General features: G+C 39.7%; 2 protein-coding genes across 5 annotated transcripts; one reads left to right on the top strand and one right to left on the bottom strand.

Annotated features, from left to right (window-relative positions):
* Positions 1-1,532: 1,532 nt before the first annotated feature.
* c8h6orf89 (chromosome 8 C6orf89 homolog) lies at positions 1,533-8,670 on the bottom strand. 4 transcript variants are annotated; one of them, XM_061726991.1, is made up of 9 exons: positions 8,493-8,670; positions 7,135-7,406; positions 6,124-6,289; positions 5,586-5,734; positions 5,148-5,302; positions 4,707-4,842; positions 3,215-3,353; positions 2,610-2,721; positions 1,533-2,462 (listed from the first exon to the last, which is right to left on the bottom strand). In XM_061726991.1, exons 2-8 carry the CDS (start codon positions 7,321-7,323, stop codon positions 2,639-2,641), a joined length of 1,017 nt encoding a protein of 338 aa, XP_061582975.1. In that variant the 5' UTR covers positions 7,324-7,406; positions 8,493-8,670; the 3' UTR covers positions 1,533-2,462; positions 2,610-2,638. The 4 variants fall into 4 exon arrangements, with proteins under 4 accessions (XP_061582975.1, XP_061582974.1, XP_061582978.1 ...); XM_061726990.1 differs by having other exon boundaries at positions 1,533-2,721; XM_061726994.1 differs by having other exon boundaries at positions 1,533-2,721; positions 3,215-3,338.
* Positions 8,671-11,734: 3,064 nt separating this feature from the next.
* Positions 11,735-23,556, top strand: nfs1 (NFS1 cysteine desulfurase). Its single transcript, XM_061726989.1, has 13 exons — positions 11,735-12,056; positions 13,480-13,556; positions 13,733-13,849; positions 14,196-14,279; positions 14,473-14,625; positions 14,702-14,795; positions 14,899-15,033; positions 16,339-16,496; positions 16,568-16,673; positions 16,952-17,033; positions 17,130-17,213; positions 21,836-21,925; positions 22,640-23,556. The coding sequence occupies exons 1-13, from the start codon at positions 11,951-11,953 to the stop codon at positions 22,701-22,703; spliced, it is 1,350 nt and encodes a 449-aa protein (XP_061582973.1). The 5' UTR covers positions 11,735-11,950; the 3' UTR covers positions 22,704-23,556.
* The last annotated feature ends 274 nt before the right edge of the window (positions 23,557-23,830 follow it).

Here is a 23,830-nt window from a genome sequence, read left to right as displayed (position 1 = left end):
ATCATCGTGCTTCATTCAGATCATTATTCACATCTTTTTACATGGCTCTGAATCTGGGGGTCTGTATCTTTAATGGGAACAAAAAAGGTTGTGCAAAAGTTCAGGGTACCATCATTTTAAATCAATGGTAAACCCTTTTTTATGATGAATATTCAGCTGAATCAAAAAATCCAAAACAATGAATTGCATTAATTTGTCACGGTTAGTTGTGGATTCTTGACAATACATTTATCTTAAATTGCCTTCAATAAAACCATCTTGACTGAGTCGACCAGTTCAAACAGATACAAGCAAATAACAAGCACATTTTAATTGTTATTTTGTCTTTTTTTTTTTGTGTGTGCAAGTCAGACACTTTTTCTTAAAAACAAACAAAAAAAAAGGTTTGTAAAACAAACTTTGACTCCAGAAGCGTTAACTTTGGCAAACATTTTTAATAATATTTAGATTTTCAAATTCCAATTATGCACAAAATATATCCTCCACTGTCACTTTGTTCTTAAACTCAACATTAATCAAAAATATATTACAACATATTGTTATTTAAATGAAGGATTTTGTAGATACACATTGAAAACAATAAATAACCAAACTGAAGCTGGTGAAACAGATTTTTTGTATAACTGTTTAAATTACATTTTGAAAGGTCAATTTTTCCCACCACTTGAGTATTTTAGAATAGAAAGAAAATTAACATTTTAGACAAACATCGTCCAGTGAAAAAGAAGAAATGTCATTTTAACACATTTAATTCCAGTTTTTACTTTGATGTGTTCTTATATTTGCAGTGCCTGCTTAAACCGTTTACATTTAAAGATTGTATCTTCAAGACAGAAACATCACTTTGTATCATTTCCATGTTGTTCCAGAAGCAGAAGAGGGTGATGTGAGCAGCATTTTACTGTTAAAGCCTAAGCTTAAGTGAATCCTTACTGAGGCCTGTGAATATTAGGCGACTTTTCAATATCGTGATTATAGGTACTTTAGTTTTCAACTAAATCATTGATTTCCGTGCTATTCCCCACATGGTTGATTTAATAGGATTCGAGGTGCCATGTCATTCTGTTTTTCCATGTTTACTTTCACACACATTTTGGGGACAAATTAAAACTTGATCATGTTTTTTTTTTTGTCCATGTTGATGATAAAAATCACAAAAATCCCTTTAAATGACAAGATAAGCGGGAAAAAATTGCACTTACATTACTATGCAAAAGTTTTAGGCATCAATAATCTTGATTTTAATCAAAGTTTTAATGTCCATCTATACTTATTAATCAGTGATAATAATGTTAGATGTAGAGCGATTCATCAGTTGACTGATTGTGGGCCTATTTTTTTTTTAAACAACAAAAACCTATTGGCTGACTTCAGCACAATTTGTACACAACATAAAACCACACAAAAGGTCAGAAAATAATGACTACAGAAAAAAAAGCAGTATGTTTGTGTGATCTCTGCAAGAATCGAGCACAGATTTAACTCTTGGAGGTGGAAGAGAATATTCAACATTATTTCTGTTTGCATCTAAAAGTGAGTGGAATACAAAACTGAAATATTTTGTTAAAATGGCGAGACTAAGAGTTGCCTTAGACTTCTGCAGCCCTTCTTCTAGCCCTGTTTGATCAGATGAGCGCTGTCCGTGGTGCTGGGCATAACGGAAAACGGTTGTCGCTTTAAATGGGGTGAACTATCAGTGAGGAAAGAAGCAGGTAAAGTACATAATGTGAGGCTGCAGGTGAGCAGCAGCTTTGTGGATGTCCACAGACGGCTTTTTCAAAGCAAATAATTGCAGACTGATTAGTGAATTTCTCTGCAGCTGGAAGTTTGGTTGTTCTTCATATTGTTGCCTAAGAGGAACGCACATTTTGATGCTTCGCTGCACTCACTTTTTGCTCTCTTCAGGCATCCATTTGAACACCAGCCACCTTAATAGTCATCATTTATTACTCAATATTTGAAATCACAAAACTTCTGACCAAAAAGTTAAATGGGGGAAGTTTTCTAGATAGTAACGGAGCCTCGCAACAGTGGTTTCTCAAATTAAGTTAATTTAGGAATAATTATTCTGAAAATTTTCTTACAGCCCAATTGCAAGACGTTATTTCAAACTTTGGCACAAAAGACAAATAATGTGCTCAGTTTTCTTGTCACTATTTTCTATTCTTCAGTGAGAAATTAGTACAACAGAAAACCCTGATTTAAGATCACTAAGGTGGAGATGATGGCAACAATTCTGAGTTCAGGGACCAGGGAGCCAGGGACAGTGACCTTTTTTCTTAATTGCTTTAAATCAGTTGGAAGTTGTGGCACAAGCACCGATGATTTTAAGCTGTTTGACAAAAAGAAGAAAGTCAAAAAGTCATTTCTGAATCCGCTGATCTCGTTCATCAGATGAATCTATGTTAGGTCCTGGTTCTCCAAACTGACTTCTGGTATTGCAGAAGTTTCCAGGTCTGAGGCTGCTGGCAGGATCATCAGTGCCAAACGAAAGACCGAGGGGAGGGGGGTTTATAAGGCATCAATGTGCAGAAACACGGAAAGACCAACAAGCTCCAAAAACGCTTTAGCACAAAACCAAACATTCACAACTGAATTGTGCGCCACACCCCGGTCCTGAAGTCCGCATGCGTTTCGGCTAAAAGGCTGAGCCGTCACAGACGATGTTCTGGCCGCGGCCGGGGAACAGCTCCATCTGCCAGTACCGAGGGTCGGCGTACACTGCACAAACCACAGAAGACACCGTCGTCAGTGAGTAGTGAGATCAGACAGCTTCAGTAGCAGCATGTCACATGTCACCTGAACAGAATAACTTCAGACCGATGTTAGAGTAGATCTGTTTTAAAATATCAGAAGAACAATTCATTGTTGTACAATCAATGTTCTAATCAGAATACCTTAGAGTAAAACATTTAACAAAACACATGACACACTGACTCTTCGAAAAGGTATAAATTGTGTCTGCTGTCTTTAATATAGTTTTAAACTTCTATGATGGCAGTTTTATTTACATTTTTATAGTGTAAATGTGCCACCATACTTGGCCAATAAAGCTTATTCTATTCTATTCTAAGTATTTTATGTCTACACCATAATTAAGAGTGGTAATTGTAAATAACAGTAGTTTTTCCTCTCTGGTTAAAAAAAAACAAACAAGTTAAATAATAAAGAAATAGATGAGGTTAGTGTTGAAATGTGCAGCTGCAGAAGTTACCCATGTCTCCAGGTGTCAGCCACAGGTTGAAGGAGCTGCAGTGCTTCTGGCAGCGCTGTACAGGCAGGACTCGCACTGTCGGCAGTCCCTCTCCCACCACCACCCAGCCAAGCACCCCGACACCCTGAGACACAGATTCCTGTCACAACCAAGCCTGCGGCTTTACTTTGACACCACAGATGTTCAACGCTTTTCTACAAGACAGAAGATGCAGCGTTCAGGGATATCCTTCTGAACCAAGTAGAACTGCATCTGAACTCATTTTCAACTCTCTATTTTAATTCAACCAAAAATAATTTCTGTTTCTATATTTCTCACACAAATAAAGGGCTTTCTGAAAAAGGAGAGCATAAATTAGTGATGCACCGAAATGAAAATTTGTGGCCAAAACCGAAACCGAAAATAATAATAAACACTTGGCCGAATACCGAACAATACCGAACATGGTTCTTCGCAGTTTTTCATTTATTTTGAAAATTTTTTCACCATTGCATAAATCAAATACATTTGATTTAGGCATGCTTTTAAAAGAAAAATATCTTTTACAAAATTACAAGGTAGAAAACATTTGTTGAACATAAAAAACTGAACATTTTTTAATTTCCCAGCATTTCTTAAATATTCCAGCAGACATTATACCAGTAAAGAACAATAACTTAAAATAAATAAATTAGCAAAATACATTTTTTGGCCATCTTTGAGCTTACGTTAGGCTTAACTGACTGAACATTGTAACATAGGCCTTAAAACAATAAAAATGCATTAAAGCGCTCAGGGTTTTTTATCATTTCAAATGATAAATCAAACTTGTAGTACTGAAAAACTTTGCAGATGTGCCCCCTCTAGATATTTGAGCAGAACATTCGTTGCAAACAGCCATTCTTGTTTTATTCTTTGCCACTCTAAAATACTTCCACACTGCTGACATGTTTGCACCACTTCACTCCACGCTCTTCGCTGTTTGATTTCCTCATCTAAATGCACCTGTAATAGATTGATTTATGTTGTTTTGGTTCCACCTGCTGGTGAATGTTAGGTAAAATTCTTATGTGGTTAGTTTTTGGTTGGCCAACGATTTATGTTTGTGGTGCGCAACAGTTACGGAGCGGCCAGTCTATTTATATTACAACGCCGTTATTAATTGTTCGGTTTTTTTCCCACTTATTCCACCGAACACCGAAAGTGTTTTTTTGCCATTTTCGGCCGAACAATTTCGGTTACCGAACAATCGGTGCATCACTAGCAAAAATATTTCATTACAGGTTGTTTAATGATCTTCCTCGTGTTTCAGCAGTGTCAAACATCAGCACCATTTAGGAAAAATATGCAATAATGAATTCACTTTGCTGTTATTTTGCCCTCTATTTAATTCTTTAAGATTAATTTAACATTATTTACATTCATCCTCTCCTTTAAATCAATCATTTGTGTCAGGAACAGTAAAACCACATTCTAGCTAAAAATAAGACAAATTTCAGAAACCTGCACTCACTTTGCTCTGCGAGTTTGTGCTGTGGGTCACCAGGCAGCGCTGCAGGACGGTCCCGGCACCGTCCAGCAGGGGGCAGAGCTCCGCCTTCGGGAAGAGCCACCTCAACACTTTCTCCCTGGCCCCAGAGCTGAACCTCCTGCAGAAACACAGGTAGTCAGGGAGACGATGTTACCCAACACCTGCTCTGATCAGTACCAACATCACTTCTGACCGGCGTTTGTAATCTATTTATTTATACTCATAAGTAAAGAAGCACAACTGGCAAACTGAATGCAAAACTAACAGACATGGCTTGACATGCGACCCGATGTGATACTGATCCATATGTACGCAGATCAGCAGTAGATTCCATGTGTCCTTATTACACAGCATGATGCAGATGTGATCAGAACAAAGAACCAAGTGAATTATGAAGCTATTCATCTGAACTTGGACGCCTACCAGAGCAGGGTGAAGTTAGCAGGTCCCTGGGGGAGGCCGAGGTGGTGGTGGTTGTGCAGCCCATCGTCCTCCTCCAGCAGAATGGACATGGAGCCTGAATGGGCCAAGTACAGCTCCTCAAGCTGCTGCCGCTGGACGCTGAGGGACTCCCCGCCCTGCAGAAAGCAGGATGAGCAAACAATGAGGGACTGAATGTGTGCTAAGCGTATTACTGCTAACAGTTCTTTATTCTGTGTCAGTGTTGAGGGACTGCAGCACAGACAGAAATATTCTCCCAGAAGCAACTGCATCTTCCACCTCACAAGTCTTTGATTTTGAAGAGGAAAATAAGTTAAAAAGGGCAGTTTCTGAGAGATTTTTTAGTTTGCATCTGTTGTTAAAGTTTGTAACCATGTAAGTGACATCCAACAGCCATTTTCAGCTGCACTGAGCTCTGACCTTCAGCAGCACCAGCTGCGGCCCCCGTCGCAGGGTCACCGTCCCCCTGAGGCTCTCTGGGACTTCCAGCACTGAGGAGATCTCTGCGCATCCCGAACAGTTGACCAGATTCTGCCTGAGAGAGCCTGCACTCCACCACTCATGGAAACCTGCAACACAAACATGGAAACAACAAAAAAACTAAGTTTGAAATCACTGATCTGACTCATTCTGGCAGCTGAACAGCCAAGTTGTTAGAAACAAAACACTGGGCTGAAGTCAGAAGGTTGTTCAACTCAAAAACTGCCTGAGGTTGACTGACTAATGTAAGCTGGTCTTCAGTGTGTGACGCCTGGAGCCTCAACATCTATGTGACTCAGTTTGAGCTGAGATGTGTGTATTCACACATGCCTTAACTGTATGACTGACAAAAGCATCAAAGCAGTCTCAAATGGATGAAAAAGAATTTAATTGGCATAAATAAATATTAAATTAAATATGAATTTTCGAGAAAGATGCAAAACTTGAGACAAATTAAAAAAAACAATATGGTTCATACCTTGCAAATTGTACTTCTTGGCAATGGGCAGGGAGAGCAAGCGAACGTGGCTGAGAGGCGATGACCAGTTGTAACATCCCAGATTGACCAGTCCCAGCGGGGGAGCACTCTGGGGGTAGGTGAAGGCCAGCACCACCACCAACAAGAAGCCCACCGCCACCACAAACTGCATAGATGATAATACCCCAAAAAATGTCTCAGTCTCAAAAGGTCCAAAGTACATAAATTAAAAAAAGTGAACTTTTAATCTTGAAATAATATGTTCATATGTGTAGATATAAGTATGAGTCATTAACCTGCAGTGTTTTACATGCTAAAGGATTTCAGACACTAATGTAGAACATAGGGCTGGGCGATATATCGAGATTTTAATATATATCGATATATTTTCAAACACGATATGGTACAAGACAATATCGTTTATATCGATTTAAAAAAAAAAAAAAAAAAAAAATTTTTTTTTTTACATTTTTTTTTTGAATGATTTTGATATAGCTTATTTTGTGACAAATTGACTTGAATGTTTTAATTGAGATTTGCACAAATGTTTTGTTATTTGCACAACTGTCAACCTCAGTGGAAAAGTCTGCCTGTTACTGTCTACATTGTATTAATTGCACAGTGTATTTTAATTTAATTGTTATGCAGGAAAGGGATATTTGTTTTATTTTATTCAAGAAGCATTTTTATTCTATATATGCAGGAAGTTTATTTTTATTTCATTAGTTTTATACATTTTCATATTGTGCAGACCTCTGTTAACAAAGGAACCTGTGTGACATTGGGCACGAGGCTTTGTATTAAAACTGACTGTTTTTTTTAAGGGTTTGCCTCAGAAAAAAATGAAGCTAACAGAGATGCTATGCTATAATGCTATGGGGGAAACCCCAATTAAGGCACAGAAAAAATATCGAGATATATATCGAGTATCGCCATTTAGCTAGAAAAATATCGAGATATGACTTTTGGTCCATATCGCCCAGCCCTAGTAGAACATGTCCTGTTTTTCACCTTGATGGCAGCTCTCAGGATGGGGAACTGCGGCGGCTCTCTTCTGGGTTCGTTGGTCTCCAGGACCTGCTTGATGAACCTCTCTATCTCCCTTTCTGACATGCCGTAGCGGTAGCCCGACTGGCGGAGGATGTCGATGCTCTCCGACAGCTTGTCGTAGATACACGGCTCGCTCATCGTCGTCCCCATGACGACGGCAGTGAGGGAAACCTCTCAGTCAAACTTGTCAGTGTTCAGCTGCTGCGGCCTCGGAGATCATGGCGTTACCTCACCTGTGAAGTCATCCCAAATGTTAATAGTTTCTGCCCACTCATAAAAACAGAATTAACATGTGAGAAATTGACAAATAATTTAACTGAGCAAATGTATTAAAAGCTAAATCTTTTCTTATTTTCACCACAATTATCACTATCTTTGTTTGAGAATTAACTAGGTAAGACCAGGCTGACTGTTCCTATTTTCAGATCTCCCAATACAACTTACTCTTCTACCACTATCACTACCACTACTACTGTCATTTAGCAGATGCTTTTACCAAAGCGACTTACATCTGAGAGAACAACACAAGCAAGAAATCACATAGGAGGTCCAGCTGAACCAGTGCTGGTCAGACTGCTGGGAGTCCAGTTGAACACAGGTGCTGCCATGCAACAGCCCCTTTACACAAGAAAGCTATGTCTAAAAAGACACCATCATGCGCTCATCTTGTCAGAAGTACATACATTTCTCAGTTCTGAGTCCAGCAAAGAGCTGGACACATTTTCTAACTCACTCTGATGAGCAGAGAAGTTCCACTAGACGCAGAAACTAGTCTTTATCTTGCTGTTACAAGCAGGAACAGATCCTGCAGGTCTGACAGGGTTGTGTAGGTTAATCCACCACCAGGGAACAATGCAGGAGAGTCTAGCTCCTGATTTCATCTTTCACTGTAGTTCCTAGAAAGTAAATCACTTCAACTAGTCTCTGTGCTGCTCTTGTTGGAGTTATGCAGGTGTCTGAATCTGACAACAAGGTTAACACACTTTTCATAAAGTGTGAGAGCATTTAGACGCAGCTTTGACCCATCAGTGGACTTTAAGGTGCCCAAGTTTCAACAAAATCAACATAACCAAACTCTGTTTAGAAAACTGGCCTTTTTCGCTTCACTGTGAAACAAGTGTAGCTGCAGCAACATATCTGCAACCTTACTTCAAATCAAAACACGGGAACTCAGCATGCACTACAGCCAGCTGTTGTAATATTAGGTTAAATGACCAGATCAACTCCTGAAATGTCAGTTTTTAAGGGTTTAATGGTGACAGGTTAGCTTGTTTTGATCAGCACCGACATGAATCTACTAAACAAGTTGAAATTCTCACCTACAAGTGAGACCCACCGCTGTCGTGGAGAGTCTCATTTCCCATGTTTTCCAAAATAATGGATATATGTTTTTCTGATCATCAATTTTTTTTAAGTAAAAGTTTATTTTCTAAAAGAAGAGGAACTAAAGCTAATCAGATAAGATCCTTGTGCGGAGTTGTCTTCTTCTTCTTCTTCTTCTACTTCTGCTTCTGGATGTTTCACCGTCCTAGTTTGAGGAGCATACCGCCACCTGCTGGACAAATCCGGAAACGCAGGAAAATAATATTTTCCAAATGTTTTTATTTTTACATTTAAAAACCTTAATGCTATTTTGAGCTGGTTTTCCTTGTTTTTTGTTTTTTTGTTTATTGGATTTTCACAGAAGTATACAAAGCAGAGGTAGTTTTGTAGTTACATGTAAACTTCCAGTACAACCCAGTAAATAGAAACCTTATAAAAGAAAAGACTGCATTTCCTTGTTGTTTTTTTTACCTAAAAGGTATGATAATTCAATTTTTTCCTTGTTTTTTGTTTTTGTTTTTACTGACTGAAAATCGGTACCTTCATCTGCGTTAGTATACTGAAGGCAAGTTTATTTGTAGGCACAATTCAACAAAAGGTAATTCAAAGTGCTTTACATCAACATTAAAGACAGCAAGACACAATTAAACAGTAAATAAATTATAAAATGATAAGAAAAAAGGTAAAATAATAATGATTTACTGATGACGGATGTTGGGCCACTTTATGTAACATATAGTATGACCTTTTTATAAGCAAATGCATATTTGGCTGTTATGTCTGTTTTCCAGATGTTAAACCAAAGAGTACATTTTAATCCTACAGCAGTAATGAGTTCATTTGTTTATAGTCTCTGAGACTGAAGGCTTGTGCAGGTAATGTGCAGTGCTCGTCAGTGACACTTGTTTCACCCTTCGCAGCATTTGAATAAATGGCTGTCTATTCCGTTCCTTGTTAAATATATATATTCTATTAATTATGTCAGACAGTGTGTTGTCTTATGTATTATGCATAAGATCTATCCTAGTGTTTTCCAGTCTTTGCAAGATCCCATACTAGTCCACCATAACCTACTAAAAGTCTGGTCAGAATGACAGATTGTCTTGTTTTCTTCCCAAGGACACAATTTTCAGACTCAACCCTCTTTGATATTGTTTTTTTTATTATCTCCAAATAAATTCGCCACACAGGTACTACTGTTATCACTTTAATGTTGGCTTTACACTCAAGTAGCTTCACAAAAGCTGATAATACCCCTAGAGTATTTTCTTCCAGACATTTTCTTCTTCTAATTTTCAGCTTTTCTCTTTGCATATTACTATTCAAGTTTACAGTAATATAACCAATATTAGTTTATCTTTTATTACCACTGCCTACATAAAATATTCATATCTAATTGACAACTCTGCGAAGGAACTGAAATAAGCTGCAAATGTAGGATTTTTTTGTTCTTTTTATAACATCGTGAAGAGACTGCGTAGCTTTCATAATCACCCATTCAAGTTACGATCATCTTTTTATTCCCGCCCCCAACAGTTCCATAACAAAGCAGTTTAACCAATCAAAGCGCAAGCTGTTCACAGGAAATCCCGCCCTGCGTTTCCTTTACACAAGCATGAAACAGCGTCGACACCGAGCTGCGTCAAGCTGTAGTCGATCTGCAGGAAGCTGAAACTTTGAGATAGGGGGGAAATAAATGGTGTCAAGTTTGTGATTAAGCTTTAATTAATTAAAGCTTTAATAAATGCGATTATTTAGTTATCTTTAAAGTAGCAATCTAATCAGTTGGTTCCAACATGTGGAATTCCTTACCGACAGCCATAAAAGAGAGCAAATCCCTAATCTCCTTCAAGTCTGCCCTAAAAAGCACAGGAGGCTGCTACTCGTAACTGGGAATAATCAAAGCCTCTACTGCACATCCGGCTGTTCCTTCTGATTATTGCTTCTTGTTTTTGTTTTTTGTTTTGTTTTCTGCTTTTGTTTTGTATTACCTAGCTTATTCTATTTGTCTCATCACCTTTTTAGTCTCTCTCGGTGCAAAATAACAGTAATTCCCCCCTTTTCTTTTTTTTACAATCTTCCCTACAAAGTACTGCTTCTTACCTGTATGTCATTCAATGTTATATGAGTTTAAAAAAGGTCTCCAATGTAAACAAGTGTAATGCTTTCTTGGAATAATGCCTTTTAGTTGACTTTGTATCAGCGAATCTGTACTGTCATGAAACTGTACCTGATCCTATGCAATTCTTCTAATAAATTCTTCAATCAATCAATCAATCAATACTGAATAGTGGGAGAACTTTACTTTTTATGGCTTGTGCGTAGCCATTCGTGTTACATAATTGGACTCGATAGTATTTATAATAAGAACAACAACTGCGCGCTTTTATATATATATATATATATATATATATATATATATATATATATATATATATATATATATATATATATATATATATATATATATATATATATATATATATATATTAGTATAGCAGACTATTTATTATACTACTATACTACTTACTATGTTTATAGTACATTTATTCAGTTTTCAGTACACTTGTTCAGTTTCAGTTTCTTTTTTACTGTATTTTTATACTTTTATTTTTCATTCTTATAATTTATCTTTATCGTTTTTTAGTTTGAGTCCATGTTGTCCGACTTGGAGCTCCCGAATTTCCCCTCTGGTGATCAATAAAGGACTATCTTATTTTACTTTACTTTATTTATTTCTCAGGACAATGCACATTGATGAACATATATACATATGTAAATGTGCCAGATTGTAGCACAAGGCTAGTTTCCATCTGTAGTCCAATATAGGCAGGTAGTGTTAAAAGCAGAAAAGGTAAAAATGCAATAAGAAAAAGAAAACAGAAACAAAGACAAGTACAATTAGTAAAGACAAGTACAATTAGTAAAATGAGAATGATAAAAAAAAAAGTTAGTAGGTAGGAGGAGGCCCAAGCACACATTAGGTGTGTGTACACATTTGTTGACCTCTGAGCCATATTTTTATCTGTTTTTTAAAAGTTGTTAAAGAGGGGCATTCCCTTATGTGTACAGGTATAGAATTCCATAACGCACTACCCTATATGGATAGTGCGTTATGGCTAAAAGCAGTTTTTCTGAACGAAACCTCTACGACTCTGTTGCACACTTATCTAATAATAACCAAAGTCTTTTATTTTGAAAGCAAACAGGAAGTTTACGTTTTTGCAGGTCAATTTATGTTTTTGTCTATTCTGCTGCAACCTTAACGTAACAGACTGTCAGACATTCAGAGTTTTGGGTAAAGACACATCTCTTCAGTTCAGACTTTGTTTGAGAGCTGTGAAGTTGCTCAGTGTTCGTTATTCTTGCTGAAGACAGCCAGTGTAAGTGTTGCGTGGTGTCGTGGTGACTGCGGTTATAGCGGCTCTCCTGTTGAAACCATCCCACCGACCTGATGCTATCCCCGGGCAGGAGCGCCTCATCCCGGCTGCTGAGGCCCACCTCGTGGCTCTCTCTCCGGGTGGGATCCGAGAGGACGGCCACCAGCTCTCCGCGGAAAGGTAACGATAGTCTGAAGCAAAGCTGACCTGTTTATTTACACTGACTGGCTAGCGTTAGCTAATCCCAACGTGACGCAGTTCAGAAGGGAAACAGAAAACTTCACAACACCTGCGAATAAAACACACAGGAGCCGCTTGCACTGTGTTTTAAAGCAGAAACATGCTTCTTTTGAAGGATACAATACTAGTTAACTTTTTTTTTAAACATTTTTTTATTAACATTTCTTCATTACAACATGTGTGTGCATCAAGTAATACAAATTTGTGCAAAAAATACCTGCTCTATAATTTAAGAAAAAGCAAAAACAAAAGAAAACAAATATAAATCAACAAAACAGGAAATAAATAAACAAATAAAAAATTGCATGTACCTATGAGAACACATGCCAGCATAGGCTTCCAAGAAAATAAGAAAGAAGGAAAAAGACACTTCCAAGAAAATAAGAAAGAAGGAAAAAGACAAATAATAAAATAATTCTGAACATGATAAGGAAACACATCTAATATACATGCAGACAGGATAACAACGACTTCAGTCAAATAATGTAGAACAATACTAGTTAACTTACTAATGGTTAAAATACACACGATTATTGAGCAATTAATTCACTGATTTTCAATTGTTTCTTTTTCTGTTGTGTAATTTTTTAATATACAGTATTTTAGTTTGCATTTCTGGGCCAAGGCATATTAATGAAGCCACGTTTTCTGTTTACCTTGATAAATTAAGTTGGACTAGTCAAGAATTTTTATCTTTTTAATATATTAAATGTGGTTTAGATTAAACCCTTCTCATATTTTGCATATATGAAGTAAAATATTGGTCATTGTATGGAAAATTGTCCTCCAAATCTCCCTTAATCTCCAAACATGGCATGTATTCAATGCTGGGTCTTACACAATGATAATAAGCACATGTGATCACAAACGGAAGTGATGGGATAGTTGAGTGCAGTTTCATTTTGACTAATTATTGACTAGGTTTCTAGTAACCAGAGCTTGACACTACTCTGTGAACATACAATGATTAAAAAAACGGTTTAAATGTCTGATAAGCCATCCTGGCCTCATCTTTAACTCCTGGATCTTGTAGTTTATATCAAACTCTGACTAAAACCAGATTAAATAACTGTTAATGCAGCTGCAGGTCTTGAGAGGTCTCAGTAAACACTGACTAAAGTTTAAAGTTATCTGACTGAATTAATTGAGATTAACGTTTCACGAGAAAGCAGTAATAAAACTGGTCAAAAAGTATTTAACAATAAAAACATTAAGACCTTAATCTTTACTTTAGCTCTCCTTCATTGCCTCCGTCTGCCATTAATGTGAAAGGGATATTTAATTCGATTTTCTGAGTGATATCAGACTTTCTAAGTGTCATTAAGAAACTTGACCACTATGGAAATTGTGTTTTTTGCTGCAGAGTTGATCAAGAAACATGAACTGGAAAAAGACGAGCTGCGGCCCCTCTACATGGACTTCCAGGCTACCACGCCCATGGTATCTGTTGCCAAACTTATGTCGGTCATCTAAGAAATAACAATATCTGGCTTTGCTGGCCCTTTTAGCTGTCTGTTTGTATTAAACATAAAATAAAAGTGAAACAGAACATATTTAACTCAGTTTCAGAAAGAGTCACATGTTGTGTTGGTAGTATAATAATCATGTGCGTTTAGGACCCTCGAGTGCTGGACGCCATGCTGCCGTACCAGGTGAATTACTACGGGAACCCTCACTCCAGGACACATGCCTACGGCTGGGAGAGCGAGACTGCGATGGAGACTGCCAGAAAGGTAGAAAGACACTCTTTGAAAAGGAAGAGAGAGAAAGTCTAAAAAGTCTCTAACATCTGGTAGAAAATCTTATCGCTATTGAATCAGTTGGTTTTTTTCTTATTTTATTGTAGTAATAGGTGTTTCTTTAATTGAGTATCCTGTTACTTTAATATTACACGGCATTGAGAAAAAAAGCAGAAATTTCTTATTGGACTATTTGTATCCTAGAGTGAGTGTGTGAAAGACACACTCACACCAGTCAGACCTTATTTGCTGAAAATAATCAGCTATCCGATTAGTTTGATCTCAGCGTGAAACTGTATTTTATCTTTTAATTGCGTTATCTGTCTGTCTGTCTGAGCAGCAGGTGGCCGATCTGATTGGAGCCGACCCCAGAGAAATCATCTTCACCAGCGGAGCCACTGAGTCCAACAACATGGCCATCAAGGTCTTGTTCTGCTGCTCTTATTTGTCATCATCTCATATAGAATCACATTTCAGCTACCAGCAAAAGCTATGATGATTACTTTGTCCTAAGATTGTTAAAGTTGACTGAACAAAGCATTAAGCGGTTAAGAATGTCGCCAGAAACCCTGTGATGCATTAAAGACTAACTGTTGCGCCCCATCCTTCTCCCACAGGGTGTTGGCAGGTTCTACCAGACCAAGAAGCGTCATGTGATCACCACGCAGACCGAACATAAATGCGTCCTGGACTCATGTCGGATTCTGGAGGCCGAAGGCTTCAGTGTTACTTACCTGCCTGTCAAGACGAACGGCCTGATTGACCTGGAGGTGAACGGGAGGAGGAGAGATAACGTCTGCACATAGGTCTAAGCTAGAGGTCAACCTGTAATCTGTGTCTCTGCAGCTGTTGGAGGCCTCCATCCGTCCTGAAACCTCTCTGGTATCAGTGATGGCTGTCAACAATGAGATCGGAGTCAAGCAGCCAATCGATGAAATTGGTAACTACGGCAACGTATCATGTTATTGGTGCTTCACTACGGGCCATACGGAGCTTGATTCAAAGGCTGTTGACTCACTGGGGTCTGCTTTTCCTTTCCACAGGTCACATCTGCCGTTCTCGAGGAGTCTTCTTCCACACGGACGCTGCCCAGGCTGTCGGGAAGATTCCCATCAATGTGTCCAGCTCTAAGGTGGATCTGATGTCTATCAGTGGGCACAAGCTCTACGGACCCAAAGGTTGGTGATAGTTGCAACAATAAGACAAGTCAGTTTTTCATAGAAGGTTAAAAATCAAGGAGTTAAAATATTCGGGCATAGGCTTTGAAAACAAAGCCTGTTTATTATGAAATTATATGTGAATCTGCAAAAACATCTGATTTAGTTTTTTGAACACTTGAATCAAATGAACCAAAGTTATGCTTTATAGTCAGCCTCAAATGAACTCAAAACTTTCTCTGAAACAACCAACGACTAAACAATTTACCACCAACTCTTTGTGTTTCCCCAAAAGATCAGATAACGAGAGAATGACAATGTTGTATAACTTAATACCTTTTAAGTTTCATGGATCGTAATCAATTCATATTTATGTTTTTAATTAGGCTTGACTATATATTATGGGGTTTTACTTAGTGATGCACCGAATGTTCGGTAACCGAAATTGTTCGGCCGAAAAAGCAAAAAAACACTTTCGGTGTTCGGTGGAATAAGCGGGGAAAAAGCAAACAATTAATAACGGCATGTTTAGATGACGTAATCAAACAGCGAACAGCGTGGAGTGAGGGGCGAGCGGTGTTAAATGGCAGCATGTCAGATCATTACTTGGATGTGGGGAAAAAGCAGAGGACACGAGAAATGATCCAGGCTGAGTTGGATTTGGGAAACCGCTTGGTGATGGAGACGGTCACGGACAGCGCAGAGAAAAGGGCCCTACTACCGATGCGGTGCGCGAACCCTCACTGTCTGATATGTTTGACGAGATCCTCCAAGAAAATAACCCAGATTTTTACAATTAATATACAAGGCTTCAAATTGCGGAGATCAGCCCCGCCCCACTGTGACCCGATTAACTGGATTTGAACAGGAGAAAATGAAAAAGGATTATGAGAAAAAATACAATAAGTACAGTAAAACAAATTGTGACTGGCGGGTATTGCACTGCACATTTATGTGATTTATGCAATGGTGAAAAAATTGGCAAAATAAATGAAAAACAGTGAAGAACCAATGTTCGGTATTATTCGGTATTCGGCCAAGTGTTTATTATTATTTTCGGTTTCAGCCACAAATTTTCATTTCGGTGCATCTCTAGTTTTACTTTGTTTCCCTTCTGAAGTATCTGCTCTATACATTCTACATACTTTGTTTTGACATTATAAGTTGAGTTTTCTTTGTGTTTTTCTGAATGAATTAGATGGTAAAATGGGATGTGCAAGTCGTATCAATAAAAATGTGTAAATATTTATTATTTTTAATGATTTCGCCCAACTGTAGTATGAATTCACTGAACAGAAGTGTGTTTTTTTTTTTTTTTTTGCGTAGGCGTGGGTGCGTTGTACGTGCGGCGCAGGCCTCGGGTTCGTATGGAGCCGCTGCAGAACGGCGGCGGGCAGGAGAGAGGTCTTCGCTCCGGCACCGTCCCAACCCCGCTCGCCGTTGGACTGGGAGCCGCGTGCAGCATTGCCCAAAAGGAAATGGAGGTAAAACCACTTCACGTGAGAGATTAAACATTGAAAGAAAGCCCCGAAGTGACGCGTGTTTGTTTGTGTAGTATGATCATCACAGAGTGTCCATGCTGGCTCACCGCCTGGTCCAGAAGATGGTGACTGAAATTCCAGACGTCATCATGAACGGAGATCCTGAACAGCGCTATCCTGGTAAACACACACGTTTGTTTGGATGGCCCTTTAAGACAGCGCTTCACCCTGATATCAGCATCAGTCTAACTTCTACTCTAAAAAGACTTTTAAAACACTTTCTAAAAACAAAAGGAGCTTGTTTTTAGAAAAATTGTTCACAAACACACAGGTGGAATTCTTTCTCAGAAACTTCTGGCGTTGTAATGTGTAGTTTCAACCCACATGAACATGTGTTTTGTAAAATGAAGTTTTAGATGGACTTGTTTGACCGTGTGTGTGTGTTTCTGTGTTTCCAGGTTGCATAAATCTTTCCTTTGCTTACGTGGAGGGAGAGAGTCTTTTGATGGCCCTGAAGGACGTCGCTCTGTCATCTGGGAGGTCGGTCTCAACCTTTCTGACTTCAAGATGTCTAGAAATTTACTTTTTTTAAAGAGGAATGTTTACTTGAGCTTCCGTGTGTTTGTATTCATGCAGCGCATGCACGTCAGCGTCTCTGGAGCCGTCGTATGTCCTCAGAGCGATCGGAGCAGATGAAGACCTGGCTCACTCCTCCATCAGGTACGAAGAGTCGATGACATAACTCATTATTTGTATGTATTTAACTTTTACATGTACTTTTAATTCATTACTCTTTAATGGGAGTGTTGATAAGTCTGCAGAGGCTTGGTTCTGACCGGGATCGGATTGACTTTGTAAACCTGTTTATAATCCTAACTCCTGTGTACACTTATAAGTTCAAGACGAGTAGCTCAATTCAATTCAATTCAATTCAATTTTATTTATATAGCGTCTAATACAACAGAGTTGTCTCTAGACGCTTTACAGAGACCCATACCCAGAACATGACCCCCGAGCAGTTATTACATAAACAATGGCAGGTAAAAACTCCCCTAGTGGGAGAAAAACCTTAAGCCAAACAGTGGCAAGGAAAAACTCCCCTTTAGGAGGGAAGAAACCTTGAGCAGGACCAGGCTCATCAGGGGGGACCCTCCTGCCGAGGGCCAGACTGGTGGGTCAGGGACGGCAACAGCACAGCAGGCAGGTGGAAGCAGCAACGGGATGACCGGGGGTGGGGACCGCAGGCCAGCACACAGCTCCCGAAGCTCCGGCCCAATCAGCAAGTCCCAGGTTGGGGTGCAGGGTCAGGAAAAGACTTGTGCTCCGTAATGCAAGCTACAAGCCACCCATGGCCACCTGCAGGACAAAAGAGAGAAAAGGGAGGAGAAGGGGGGGGCAGCAACGGGATGACCAGGGGTGGGGACCGCAGGCCAGCACGCAGCTCCCGAAGCTCCGGCCCAATCAGCAAGTCCCAGGTTGGGGTGCAGGGTCGGGGAAAGACTTGTGCTCCGTAATGCAAGCTACAAGCCACCCACGACCACCTGCAGGTTCCGGTGTCCGGCAAAGGATGCTGCAACATGGACAAAAGAGAGAAAAGGGAGGAGAAGGGGGGGGCCAGCACAAGAAACCACAGGAGCGACTCTGACACACTAAAGTTTACACTACCTAGAGATTTACCAACACCAGCTAGAGGTTTACTAAACACTAACTATAGGCTTTACTAAACAGAAATGTTTTAAGTTTAGTTTTAAAGGTGGAGGTGGTGTCAGCCTCCTTAACCCAGATTGGAAGTTGGTTCCATAGTAGTGGCGCCTGATAGCAGAACGCCCGCCCTCCAAATCTACATTTAGATACTCTAGGAACTACAAGTAAACCTGCACTCTGAGAACGGAGAGCTCTGACAGGAACATAAGGCACTATCAGGTCTTGCAAATAATGCGGAGCTAAGCCGTTTTGGGCTTTATACGCAAGTAATACAATTTTAAATTGGATTCTGAATTTTACGGGTAACCAATGGAGCGACGCTAACACTGGAGAGACGTGGTCTCTCCTGCTAATTCCTGTCAGTACTCGTGCTGCTGCATTTTGGATCAGCTGGAGCCTATTCAGCAAATTACTTGGACATCCTGCTAACAACACATTACAGTAATCTAGTCTAGAAGATACAAACGCATGAACTAGTTTTTCTGCATCACTCTGTGAGAGGATTTTCCTAATCTTTGCAATATTACGGAGATGGAAAAAGGCTATTTTACAAACCTGATTGACATATGGTTTAAACGACAAATCCTGATCGAAAATAACACCAAGATTTCTCACAGTTGCACTGGAAGCCATCGCAACACCATCTAATCCCTTCCTAAGATGCTCTGGACCAAGAATGATAACCTCTGTTTTATCTGAATTTAGAAGCAGGAAATTTCTGGACATCCAGTCCTTGATGTCCCTAAGACATGCCTGAAGTTTAACTAACGGTTCTGTTTCATCCGGCTTCATAGACAAATAGAGCTGCGTATCATCAGCATAACAATGAAAGTGTATGCCGTGATTCTGGATTATACTTCCCAACGGCTGCATGTATAAACTGAACAAGATTGGCCCTAGCACTGAACCCTGCGGAACACCATAACAGACCCTTGACTGTTCTGAAGAGACCTCATGTACATGAACAAACTGGAACCTGTCAGATAGATATGATTTAAACCAACATAGAGCTGTCCCTTTAATCCCAACATGCTCTAACCTGTGCAGTAAAATGCCATGATCTATAGTGTCAAAAGCAGCACTGAGGTCCAGTAGAACCAGTATGGACACTAATCCCTTATCTGAGGCCATAAGGAGGTCATTCGTGACTCGAACAAGTGCTGTCTCTGTGCTATGATGCATTCTGAACCCTGACTGAAAGACTTCAAACAGATCATTTCTATACAAATAGTCACATAACTGGCTTGAAACTGCCTTTTGCAGAATTTTAGACACAAATGGAAGGTTGGAAATTGGTCTATAATTAGCTAAGGTGTCTGGGTCAAGAGAAGGTTTTTTAAGTAAAGGTTTAATTACTGCGACTTTGAAAACCTGTGGTACATATCCTAAACTTAGGGATAAGTTAATTTGGTCCAGTATTGTCGTACCAATAAGAGAAAAAATATGTTTGAATAGACGAGTCGGGATGGGGTCTAACATACATGTGGTTGACTTAGCTCTATTAACGAGTGAAGTCAGCTCAGGGAGGTCTATAGGATCAAAACAGTCTAGAGACAAGTCAGAGCCTAGGGAAGTCGCTAAAGCTGAAGAAACACCTACAACCGGCTGGTTGATTTCTTCTCTAATTCTCGCGATTTTACTGTTGAAGAAGCCCATAAAGTCCTCACTACTGAGAGCTGCAGGAATGCACGGCTCAACAGAGTTGTGACTCTTTGTCAGCCTGGCTACAGTGCTGAACAGAAAACGTGGGTTACTTTTGTTATCCTCTATCAACGTTGAATAATAAGCTGTTCTGGCTTTGCGAATGGCTTTTTTATATACTATTAGAATATCTTTCCATTCACGATGAGAGTCTACAGACCTACAAGAGTACCACTTCCTTTCCATTTTACGCACGTTTTGTTTCAACATGCGGATATCTGAATTATACCAGGGAGTTAAGCTCCTGTGGCTAGAAACCCTCCTTTTCAAAGGAGCAACTTCATCTAAAGCTGAATGCAACAAATCAGCAGTGTTACTAGCAAGGAAATCAACATCTGCAGAGGTAGAACCCAGGTCACTGGCCTCGACTACATCACTATTTCGCACTGTCGTAAGATAAGCAATGGCCTCCCTAAATTTAACAATAACTTCATCAGACAAACATCTGCTAAAATAATACCTCCTATTTTGCACTTCAACATCAACGAAATTAAATTCAAACGTTATTAAGTAATGGTCGGATAAAAGGGAGTTTACAGGTGACACCAACAGACCATCAGTTTCAACACCGTAGGTGAGAACGAGATCGAGAGTATGATTAAAACAGTGCGTCGGTTTATCCACTTTTTGTGAGATACCCATTGATTCTAGAAGAGAATCGAAGGCTAATTTAAGATTATCGCTTTCAACATCCATATGAATGTTAAAATCACCCACTATGATGAATTTATCTGTGCTGATCAATAATCCAGAAAGGAAATCTGAAAATTCAGACAAAAACTCCAGATACGCACCAGCAGGGGGCCGGTACACTACCACTAACACAACTGGCTTCTCTGATTTCCGGCTCGGAAATTTCAGACCAAGCATGAGGCTTTCAAATGTATTATAGTTGCACTTGGGTTCAATTTTTGTTTGGAGACCGGAGTTATAAATTGCTGCGACTCCTCCGCCTCGGCCCGTGCTTCTAGGAATGTGATGATTAAAGTAGCCGGGCGGAGTTGATTCATTCAAACTAACATACTCTTCCTCCTGTAACCATGTTTCTGTTAAGCAGAAAATATCACTCCTGCTCTCTGTAATTATATCATTTACTAACAGAGACTTAGAGCTTAATGATCGTATATTTAGTAGTCCGCATCTAATTTTTCGGTCTGTAATTGGTACCAAATGTGCATTGGTTTTAATTTTTACAAGGTTATCTTGGTTAACGCCTCTATAACGCTGCACCTGGTGAACTTTTGGAGGGCGGGGAACTGCAACCACTTCTATTTTGCTAGGCACCTGGCCAGAGTCGCCAATATCATGTAATCCTACAGTTTTAGAGTCGCTAATTACATAATGCAATCCTACAGTTTTGTTGGCAGGCGTTGGTCCTTGAGAAGCAACAGATGTGTCGCTGAGCCCTTTAAGACTACCCTTCCTCCGAACCGTCACCCAGCTGCCCTGCCTGGCCGGCTGCCGGGGAGCTGCAGGGGAGCGGTTACGCTCAGCTGCTACGGGCCGGTCCGCAGAGGATTCTATCGGACTATGGTCTAGTTGGCCAAACCGGACCTCTAACTGACTAAGCCTCGCCTCCAGCCCTGTTAAACTACAGCTCTGCATCCTGGCCTGGACCCTGCATTGTCAGGGGGAGTGTCTAATAACATTGGCCAGATTTCTAGACATAAGAGCTGCACCATCCCGGGTGGGATGAATGCCGTCCCTTCTAATCAGACCGGGCTTTCCCCAGAATGTCTCCCAGTTGTCAATAAAGTCCACGTCGTTTTCTGAACACCACTGAGACAACCAGCGGCGGAGCGAGAGCATGCGACTAAACATGTCATCGCTGGTCAGATTGGGGAGCTCAAACAAAGTGTTCTCAAATGGATGTGGCATCATATACTTGATCCGACTAACTTGCAGACTTGTGTTACGTCTGTCCTTTGTTTTTGCAGGTTTGGTATTGGGAGGTTCACCACAGAGGCAGAGATCGATTACACAGCGGACAAGTGCATCCAGCAGGTCCGCAGACTCAGAGAGATGAGGTGAGATATGTAGTTTTGATCTCCAAACACGTTGGATATTTCTAGAAATAAATCAAATCAACGTTTAAAACTTCCCTGTTTGAAGACGAGCTGTGAAATTAACACACAACTTATCTCGAAGTTTGACAGAACACGAGGGTTTGAGCATTAATGTGGTGAAGTGTGAGATCAGCTTTGTCACGTTGGAATCGATCTGCGTGAGAAACTGGATGATGTGTTTGTTCAGCAGTTCGTCAGTCACGCAGTAGCTAAGTCTTAAGACGGCATCTGCTTTACGTTTTACTTAGAATTTTCCAATCCAGAGGTTAATCACACATTTCAGCACTTTTTGGCGCACAGATCTCAACGTAGAACTTCGAGAGGTGAACAATGGCATCAAGGTGATGCCGTTCTGTGTGCATGGAGTTGACAGAGAAGCATAAACCTAACAAAAGCAGTTGGTAATCCAATTTAATTAGCAAGTAGCAGAGGTACAGTGGATGTCCATGATATTTGTTGATATCTGGAAGGTCCTTGAAATAATGCGTCCACTCCGTCGTTCCTGCTGAACAGATTCAAATGAATTCAACACGGGTGGTACAGAGTACTTTAAACCCCTCGTACGTCCCTGTCTCTGCCTGGCTAAAACTTGTTTACATTAATTTTGCACTAAAATGATACCTCAATTGTAAATTCCAGTAATCTACACCTCTCCCTTCTCTTTTTGTCTTTCAGTCCTCTGTGGGAGATGGTGCAGGAAGGCATCGACCTGAAGAGCATCAAGTGGACGCAGCACTAGACTTCTCTCACTTCCTGTCTGCTTCCTAGCTGCCGAAAATGATTATAGTTCCCAAGAAGTTCTTGGAGCGATTTAGCTTCTAATTCCTCCACATAAACACGCACAAACTTCCTTTGTGACTTGAAGTCTGTTTGTAGCCGCAGCTCGTCTTAGCTCCTGCTGCTGCTCTGTGAGGAGATGTTGCTCCGCAACACTGCAGATTCTGCTTGTTTTATTTCTCCAATGTAAAGTTATCCGGGTTCTCTGAGAAACGCTTGACAGCTGTGAGAAAAACATTGTGAAATATTGGGTCAGTGTACTCACTGTAAGACCACCACCAGCCAGAATGAAATTTTAACAACCAAAGACGACCGGCAGCGAAATTCATTAAGAAGTTTAGGACCAAGTTCTCACAGTATGAGTCACACAAATATAAATGATGTGAGGCAGAAAGTGGAGAAGGAAAGACAAAAAAAAAAGCTAGCAAAACAAACAAAAACCAACAGTGTGACACTGAGCAAGAGGAAATCTTGGCCAAACTGATGTTCTTGTCTTGTTTTTGTATGAACTTTTCACTGCAACTAATCCAGATGTATCCAACGCACAATTTCAATCACATTGAAACTTTTTTTTTTTTTTTTATTGACTCATCTCACAGTTTACATGCAATTATTATATCACCGAAAATGCAGCAATTCACTTCAGTTCAGCTCAGCTCATGACCTAACGGTGTTTGTGATCTGCCTCTGTTTGGGCCATGATTTACAGAGTCCATCTTCCTGAAATCTATTAATGAATCCAGCTCTGAGTTAGCTGTTGTAAAACATGTACACCACCAAAACCAAGAAAGAAATTGTTAAAAAAAATGGTGATATCTGCAGCAAAAACTGATAGATTTAGGATGATGAAAACTGACATGATGATGGAAAAAATCAATAGGAGTGAAATATAAATGGTGACATTGTAAACTACAGCTGTAAACATGGATTCATGTGTTGAGAGTGGCTGATTCTTATTTAATCACAGCTATTATTTTTCTCTTTGAAATAATTTTCATGAAGTTGCGGTCCTGTTTATTCATAAAATTGATCTTGTCATTTTATTTCACACTCAGTTTGTTTCCTGGCATGATCTTTTGAGAATGATAA

Source organism: Cololabis saira, chromosome 8 (genome assembly GCF_033807715.1).
Source record: "Cololabis saira isolate AMF1-May2022 chromosome 8, fColSai1.1, whole genome shotgun sequence".
Lineage (NCBI taxonomy): Eukaryota > Metazoa > Chordata > Actinopteri > Beloniformes > Belonidae > Cololabis > Cololabis saira.
The sequence above is the reverse complement of the archived record's forward strand: the minus strand, read 5'-3'. Positions and strand labels throughout refer to the sequence as shown.

Coding starts and splice junctions, on each gene's coding strand:
- nfs1 (XM_061726989.1), top strand. CDS start 11,951: ATGCTATCCCCGGGCAGGAGCGCCTCATCCCGGCTGCTGAGGCCCACC. Junction 13,557..13,732: donor TCCAGGCTACCACGCCCATG/GTATCTGTTGCC, acceptor ATGTGCGTTTAG/GACCCTCGAGTGCTGGACGC. Junction 15,034..16,338: donor CAAGCTCTACGGACCCAAAG/GTTGGTGATAGT, acceptor TTTTTTGCGTAG/GCGTGGGTGCGTTGTACGTG.
- c8h6orf89 (XM_061726990.1), bottom strand. CDS start 7,323: ATGGGGACGACGATGAGCGAGCCGTGTATCTACGACAAGCTGTCGGAG. Junction 6,290..7,134: donor TCCTGAGAGCTGCCATCAAG/GTGAAAAACAGG, acceptor TCATCTATGCAG/TTTGTGGTGGCGGTGGGCTT. Junction 5,735..6,123: donor CAAGAAGTACAATTTGCAAG/GTATGAACCATA, acceptor TTTGTGTTGCAG/GTTTCCATGAGTGGTGGAGT.